This window comes from Ornithorhynchus anatinus, chromosome 5 (genome assembly GCF_004115215.2).
Source record: "Ornithorhynchus anatinus isolate Pmale09 chromosome 5, mOrnAna1.pri.v4, whole genome shotgun sequence".
Classification (NCBI taxonomy): Eukaryota; Metazoa; Chordata; class Mammalia; order Monotremata; family Ornithorhynchidae; genus Ornithorhynchus; species Ornithorhynchus anatinus.
The window spans coordinates 63,353,292-63,361,569 of record NC_041732.1 but is presented as its reverse complement, the minus strand read 5'-3'; the positions used below and the strand labels follow the sequence as shown (position 1 = coordinate 63,361,569).

Here is an 8,278-nt window from a genome sequence, read left to right as displayed (position 1 = left end):
GCTCGGAGTCTCCCGGGCCGCCGCCGCCGCCGGCCGCTGCCCCCGGCCGCTGCCCCCGGTCCTGCCCCCGGGGCAGTTGTGGTCCGGATGTCTCCCCCTGCGTCCGTGTCGGTGTCCCCGGCGGCGGACCTGGTGCTGGGCGCGTCGGCCTGCTGCCTGGCCTGCGTCTTCACCAACCCGCTGGAGGTGGTGAAGACGCGCCTGCAGCTGCAGGGCGAGCTGCGGGCCCGGGGCTCCTACCCGCGCCTCTACCGCGGCGTCCTGCGGGGCCTGGGGGCGGTGGCCCGAGCCGACGGGCTCCGGGGGCTGCAGAAGGGGCTGGGGGCCGGTCTGCTCTACCAGGGCCTCATGAACGGCGTCCGCTTCTATTGCTACTCCCTCGCCGACCAGGCCGGACTCACCCAGCTGCCCGGGGGCGCCGTGGCCGCCGGGGCCGGGGCCGGGGCCCTGGGGGCCTTTGTGGGCAGCCCGGCTTACCTGGTGAGTATCCTCTGCCTTCCACCCAGCCCCCGCCTCGGGATGCCCAGAATGACGATGCCATTTGTGGAGCGCTTACTAGGTGCCGAGCACTGGGCTCAGCGCGGGGGGGGATGCGGGGGTCATCGGGTCGCCCCACGTGGGGTTCACCGTTCTAACCCCCGTTTTCTAGATGAGGCCCAGAGAAGCCAAGTGACTGGCCCAAAGTCACCCAGCTGACCAGTTAGAACCCAGGACCTCCGACTCCCAAGCCCGGGCTCCGGCCACTGAGCCACGCTGCTTTTCCACGTAGCCACCTGCCACGCTCCACCCCTCGAGGCGTTTCATCCCCTGCACACTCCTCCCTCCCTCTGCCCGTGGGCATTAATTCATTAATGTTGGTATTTTTGAAGCGCTTTACTATGTGCCGAGCGCTGTGGGAGATACAGGGTACTCAGGTGGTCCCGCGTGAGGCTCACGGTCTTCATCCCCATTTCACAGATGAGGTCACTGAGGCACCGAGAAGTCAAGTGACTTGGCCAGAGTCACACAGCTGACAGATGGCGGAGGAGTCGGGATTAGAACCCATGATCTCTGACTCCTAAGCCTGGGCTCTTTGCACCGAGCCACGCTGATTCATTCATTCGATAGAGTTTATTGAACGCTTACTAGGTGCAGAGCACTGTACCAAGCGCTTGGATAATAACGTTGGTATTAGGCGCTTACGATGTGTCCAGCACCATCCTAAGCGCTGGGGTAGATCAGGTTGTCCCACGTGAGGCTCATAGTCTGCCACTTGTCCGCAGGGTGACTTTGGGCAAATCGCTTAACTTCTCTGTGCCTCAGTTACCTTTTTTTATGGTATTTGTTAAACATTTCCTATTGTCAGGCACTGTACTAAGCAGTGGGGTAGATACAAGCTAATCAAGTTGGACACAGTCCCGGTCTCAATGTCGATTTTACAGATGAGGGAACTGAGGCACCGAGAAGTGAAGCGACTTGCCCAAGGTCACACAGCTGACGGGTGGTGGAGCTGGGATCAGAACCCATAACCTCCGACTCCTAAGCCCGGGATCTTTCCCCTGTGCCACGGCATTAATGCTGTGAACCCCATATGGGACAAGGACTGTGTCCAACTCCATTGGCTGGTATCCGCCCCAGCGCTTAGTACAGTACCTAGTAAACGCTTAGCAAAGTCTGTGAGCTCGTTGTGGTCTCTCACTATTGCTCTACTATGTTTTCGCGAGTGCTCGGTACAGCGCTCGGCACCCAGTAAGTGCTTAGTAAATACAGTTGAATGAATGAATGAAACAAAATACCATCATTGTCATGGAGGGGTGTCTCTTTTGCTCCCCGCTGCCAAAAAGGAGAGGAGAAAACATTGCAGGGAGGGGGGCACCTGCTAGCTGCTTGGACGGATGAGGATGGAGGAAGATTAAAGTAATGATAATTGCGGCATTTGTAAAGCGCTTACTATGGGCCGGGCACTGTTCTGAACGCTGGGGTGGATACAAGCAAATCGGGTTGGACACCGTCCCAGTCCCACATGAGGCTCACAGTCTTCATCCTCATTTTACAGATGGGGTGACTGAGGTACAGAGAAGTGAAGTGACTTGCCCAGGGTCACCCAACGGACAAGTGGCGGAGCCGGGGTTAGAATAATAATAATAATGTTATTTCTTAAGTCCTTACTATGTACCAGGCACTGTACTAAGTGCTGGGGTGGATAAGAGCAAATCAAGTTGGACACAGTCCCTGTCCCATGTGAGGCTCACGGTCTCAATCCCCATTTTACAGATGAGGTAACTGAGGCACAGAGAAGTGAAGTGACTTGCCCATGGTCACAGCAGCAGACAAGGGGCGGAGCCAGGATTAGAACCCATGATTCTCCGACTCCCAGGCCCCTGCTTTATCTGCTATGCCATGCTGGAGAGTACCCAAGTCCTTCTGACTCACGGGGCCCAGCTCTATCCGCTAGGCTACACCAGGTACACAACTTGAGGTTGAGGGTGGCACCGTGTCACATGTGCCAGGCTGGAAGTCCCGATGCCCGCTGCCTCATACTGCCCCAGCCAGCTAGCCTTTCTCCCCCTGCCCGAGACAGGCTGACCGAAAGTGCTTCTCTCTGGCACTGTCCTACAGTGCCCCTTCCCTACCCAGCCCTCTGCAAGTTGATTACAATGTTGTGCACACATTAAGCCCGCAATGAAATACCACTGATGGACTGACTCCTGAGCCCCTTTAGTTATTCCGAAGACCAGGACAGGGTCTGGCAGTAGGGACAGAGACGACTCTCTTCTTGTCGGGAAGGATTGCACCGCGGGATGGGTTTGGGGGCTGGGGAGAGGGGAGCCAAGTGCACGGGGCCAGCCTAGGTGGGATGGACGATGGGGATGCCGTGAATTCTTCCGGTAGCCGGCGGTGGCAGGGTCGGTCACAGCTCAGCTCCAGGTAAATCATTCATCAACTGCTATCTCTTCCCAAAGAGCCTGGACAGTGTCAGAAGACACGGGATCCCCTCCCTCTTCCCCACCCCCCCCCCCTCCCTCCCTCCCCCTCAGTTCCCCTTGTTTACCCACAGATGGACTGCGAACAAATGAGAAAGAGGCTCCAAAGGGCTCTGGCTCCTCCAAGGGAGTTAGTCTAAACCAAAGGCCACTGTTCCTCCCCAGATATAAACGGCCCCACCCCACACCCTGTGATTTGGAGGCAGGGGTGGGTCCAGGAGCCCCATTCCCCCTGCCCTCCCTCTGACCTTAGAGGGTTAAATCTCTAAGAACTGCCAGCTGTCCCCTGGGACTGCTGGGAGGGTCTCGTCCCCAAGTGGGTTGGTGGACACTGGTGGTGTTTTCCTGCTTCGACCTGGCTTGGGAGGTTCCCTGTTAGTAGATTGAGGCTTCAAGTCTCTCCATCCAAACTGCAGTCCAGACAGACCACCTCATGCGGTCTGTTGGGGGACAAGGCCTCAGGGGGCTTGCAATCTAGTGACAGGGAACTAGCCTCCCCAGCCAGATCTACTCAGGAAACCACCACCAGTGTCCCACCCAACCAACTGCCCTTCTGCAGTGAGGTTAGGGATGAGGTTAGACCCTCCCAGATTCTGTGCGATGGGAGGAAAAGAAACTTGTTGGGGAGCACCCCGTCCCAACCGTCTCCGAACCGAGACATTCACCTCCTTCTTCCCAGGTGAAAACCCAGCTGCAGGCCCAGACCACTGCCGCCATGGCCGTGGGACACCAGCACAATCACCAGGTGAGGAGGGAGGGGCTCCCACCCTGGACCTCTTTGGCTGTAGACTCTCCGGCCCAGTTGGGGCGGGGTGGGGGCGGTGGGAAGGGTTGGCGTCCACTCTCAGCGCCCTCCCCCCCCGACCCGGGTCCAGATGGTCCCAGGCTGGGTGGGCGGCTCAGGCCCATCAACCCTCTCTGGCCTCTCTCTCTCCGCTCAGAGCATCTCCGGCGCCTTTGAGACCATCTACCGGCGGCAAGGCTTCGTGGGGTTGTGGCGGGGGGTGAGCGGGGCCGTGCCCCGGGTCATGGTGGGCTCCTCCGCCCAGCTGGCCACCTTCGCTTCGGCCAAGGACTGGGTCCAGGAGCGTCAGGTGAGGAGCGAGGGAGGAAGGGAAGGCCCCGCCCGGCCCCCCGCAGAGCTCTGCCCCTAGGTCGGCCCTGGGGGAGATTGGCACCGGCCCTAGGGGAGATTGGCGCCGGCCCCGGGAACCAGCCGCCAGGCTCTCCGGCGCTCTGCAAACCCAGCTGCGGCTTGGCAACCCCCCCTCCCCGCCCCACACCCTCTGCCAGCCCCTCCCACCCTTCTATTTGTCCTGACACTTTGGCCCAAACTCCTGTGCCCCTTTGGGCCATAGTCCCTTGACCAACCCTCTTCCACCCTGCAGATCCACCGCCCACCCCTTCAGGCCCCTGTGTGCCCCCTGGATCCTTGCCAGACCCCTTGAGAGATCTGTTGGTGTTCTGCCATCCCAAGACCTTCCTCCAGCTCAAACCCTCTGCCACGCTCCTTTCCTTCCTGTGGGGCAGGCAGGCAACTTGGAGGAGGGCACAGGCAGAAAGAAATCCACCCCCAGGATCCCCTGGGCTATCGGACCAGCTCGGACTATCCCAGACGCTGGGCTCCCTGTCTCTAAACAACCCGGTTAAAAATAGCCCCTTGCTTTTCCCCTTCCTCCCTCTGCCACTCACCCAGCCTTAAGCCCAGTGTAAAAGCCAACAAGAACGGGACCGGCCAGGGACTCCAGCTCACCCTGGTGACAGCAGGCGATTCCAGGGCTTTTCCCACTGGGGAGGGGAAAGGGCCCAGCAGGTACTGCGTTCTGTTCCTAGAATCCCCCTGGTCAGAGGCGTGCAAGACCCTATGCTGGACCAAGCCAAGCCCCGGGTGTGAGGAGATTTGGGAGATAGGGAAGTCGAGGGCTAGGTTTGGGGACCCTAACCCTCGGGATAAATTCTCTGGGCAGGGCAGAAGTTGTTTGAGGAGAGACACCCACTGAAGGTCTGCCCGAATGGAGGCAGGGGGATGGATTAGATGCCTACCTGCTAGTTCCTTCTAGGCAGAATCCTACTTGGTGCCTCAGTTTCCCTCCCCACCATGGGGTGGGGAAAAGGACCATGGGGGCAGGGGACGAGGGCTTTAATTCGATCTGTAATGTAAAGTGATCTAGGCAGAAGCTTCCTGGACCGGCAAGGGGTGGGGGCGGGGGGCGGAGGGGCTGGCGGGGAGCCCAGGACCAGCTGCCTGGCCTGGCTTGCCCCGACCTCTGCTCCAACCCCGCTCCCCCCGCAGTGGCTCCCAGAGAACAGCTGGCTGGTGGCCCTGGCAGGGGGCATGATCAGCAGTGTGGCGGTGGTCGGAGTCATGACGCCATTCGACATGGTCAGCACCAGGCTGTACAACCAGCCCGTGGATGAGATGGGCAGGGTGAGCGGCGGGGAAATGTGTGGCTGGGGGTGTCAGGGGGAGGTGCGGGGGTAGGGGTGTAGCGAGCCTTCCTGGGTTTGGGGCGCGAGCAGCCTGTGCAGGACTGTGTGAAGATGGAGGGGCAGGGGATCGGGACCAGGGAGCCAGCCTGGAGGAGGAGGCAGGAGGTGGCCGGGGGGTGGGGGAAGGGGGTGGATCCATGCAGGAAGGAAGGAGGGAAAGAGGCCCAGGAAGTACGAATGAGGTGTGGGGGGCTGGGGGGCTAGGCCCACCTATCCATTCATACCCCGGGCAAAATCCAAACAGGCTTTAGTCCCTGCTCTGCCACTTGTCCACTGTGTGACCTTGGAGCAAGTGGCTTAACATTCTCTTGTACCTCAGTACACTCATCTGTAAAGTGGGGATTAAGACTGTGAGCCTCACGTGGGACAGAGACTGTGTCCAACCCGATTACCTTGTATCTACCCCAGCGTTTAGAACAGTGCCTGGGACGTAGTATGTGTTTCATAAATACCATTTAAAAAAAACAAAACCAAAGCAGCTGGGCTCCGGGCCTCGCATGAGACGAACATGTCTGCCTCCAGGGAGTACTGTACCGAGGCTTCCTTGACTGCTTCGTGAAGATCTCCCAAAAGGAGAGCATCCTGGCCTTCTATAAGGGTCTGGGCCCCGCCTACCTGCGCCTGGGACCCCACACCATCCTCAGCCTGCTCTTCTGGGACGAGTTTCGCAAGCTCATCTGCCACTACCAGAGCCAGGGCTTCTAGGGCCCGGCTGTGGACCGCAGGTGCCTGGGCCCTGGCCCCAGTCGGGGAGGAGAGAGACCCTTGGGGCCACCCCAGACAGAGGGGTTCTCAAGACCGAGATCCCCGCTCCATCCCTCTCCACAGATTTCCCCTCCAGCTGGGTCGTTCGGCTGCCCAGGCAGCGGGGAGGGAGCTGAGGGCAGAAGAGGGGCAAGCAGAGTGGAGAACCAAAGAGCGACGGAGATGAGAGAAAGAGAACCCCTGCTCCGTGAGCATGGCCATTTCTTGCTGACCCCTGCCATGGCCACCAGCACCCAGACCTGGTGGGAAAGAAGCCATGAGCTAGGAGAGTTGAGATGATCTGGGCAAAGGGGTAAGAACGGTGCTTGGCACATAGTAAGCGCTTCCATCATCGTCATCATCAAAGGGGAGGCGAGCCTGAGGAAGAAAGGGGAAGAGCAAGTGAAGGGGATGAGGGGCTTAAACAAAACCTGTTGGAGCAATGAGAGCTTGGTAGGTGGGGGTTTGGAAGGAATGTGGGGGCCTGGGGTTGCCTTGGTGCAGAAAGGTTGGAGGAGCAGAGGGAGGGTGCTCTGCACCCAGTAAGCGCTTAATATGATTGATTTGAGAGGATAAGCGGGCCCTCTTCATCCCCTACACTGTGCCGGCTCCCGGCCTCGCTGCAGGCAACACGCAGCCCGAGCACACTCCAGGCCAGGAATAAAGTTCTTTATTTTGTTTAATTTTAAGCCCTCCCTATTGAGTTTTCTTTTTCCTTTTCTCGTAACGTTGTCTCCGTTCTTCGCCGCTCCCAGAGGCGGTCCGGAGAGGGAACTCATCCTTCGTCCTCACCCAAGCGCTTAGCTTTCAGTCCCTTAATTGGAAAGATCGCCGGCTCCCGTTTACCCGGGTCCCGGGTCGTGCCTTTTCCTCACCCTGCTGATATTAGAGAAGGTTCTCAAGCTCGACGTGCTTACAGAATTTGCCAGGAGAACGAGCCAAGTTGCCCCTAGTCCTCAAGCCCCTTTCCTAGGTCCTCCTGAGCACGGCTTAAACATTAAAGGGTTAATGTCACTTCTGCAGAATAAAGAGCAGGTTTCCTTTTTCTGGGTGGTCCCCAGGTCGAGCTGATTAATGGCAGGAATCCGGTAGAGACGGTGTGAAACTGATAACGGTATTGATCCACTGTGGACTCAGTACGAAGCACTGTACTAAGCGCTTGGGACAGCTGAGTGGGATTGGTAGACATGGCCTCAAGTAGCTTACAATCTAGCGGGGGAGAGAGGCGCTAAAATCATTTCAGGTAGGAGAGAGGTGATTTCAGTGGGGCCTTGAAGAAGGGGAGAGCAGTGGTCTCCCAGATCCCCGACTCTGCCCCTTGTCAGCTGTGTGACTGTGGGCAAGAAACTTCACTTCTCTGTGCCTCAGTTCCCTCATCTGTAAAATGGGGATGGAGACTGTGAGCCTCACGTGGGACAACCTCATTCCCCTGTATCTGTCCCAGCGCTTAGAACAGTGCTCTGCACGTAGTAAGGGCTTAACAAATCCCAACATTGTTATTAGTAGAGTGCTCTGCGCTCAGGGAATAGGGTTGTCTGACGTTTGACGGGCGGAGCCCTGGGGCGCGTTGGAAGGCCGGGTCTGCTGCCCCCCGGTGGCCATGGGCCGGAGGTGCAGGGTCTGTCAGTGTAGACGGGATAATATAATAATGTTGGTATTTGTTCAGCGCTTACTATGTGCAGAGCACTGTTCTAAGCGCTGGGGGAGATGCAGGGTCATCAGGTGGCCCCACGTGAGGCTCACAGTTAATCCCCATTTTACAGATGAGGGAACTGAGGCACAGAGAAGTGAAGTGACTTGCCCACAGCTGACCAGTGGCAGAGCCGGGATCCGAACCCATGACCTCTGACTCCCAAGCCCGGGCTCTTTCCACTGAGCCACGCTGGTATAATAATGGCATTTGGTAAGTGCTTACTATGTGCCAAGCACTGTTCTAAGTGCTGGAGAGGATACAAGGTGATCAGGCTGTCCCAAGTGGGGCTCACTGTTCTAAGCGCTGAGGTAGATACAGGGTAATCAGGTTGTCCCACGTGAGGCTGACAGTCTTCATCCCCATTTTCCAGATGAGGGAACAGAGGCTC

At 58.3% G+C, this 8,278-nt stretch overlaps 1 protein-coding gene across 1 annotated transcript; it reads left to right on the top strand.

Moving 5' to 3' along the window:
* On the top strand, positions 1-7,222 carry SLC25A34 (solute carrier family 25 member 34). The gene is made up of 5 exons (XM_029066215.2): positions 1-480; positions 3,643-3,708; positions 3,905-4,057; positions 5,257-5,391; positions 5,976-7,222. The coding sequence occupies exons 1-5, from the start codon at positions 88-90 to the stop codon at positions 6,156-6,158; spliced, it is 930 nt and encodes a 309-aa protein (XP_028922048.1). The 5' UTR covers positions 1-87; the 3' UTR covers positions 6,159-7,222.
* The last annotated feature ends 1,056 nt before the right edge of the window (positions 7,223-8,278 follow it).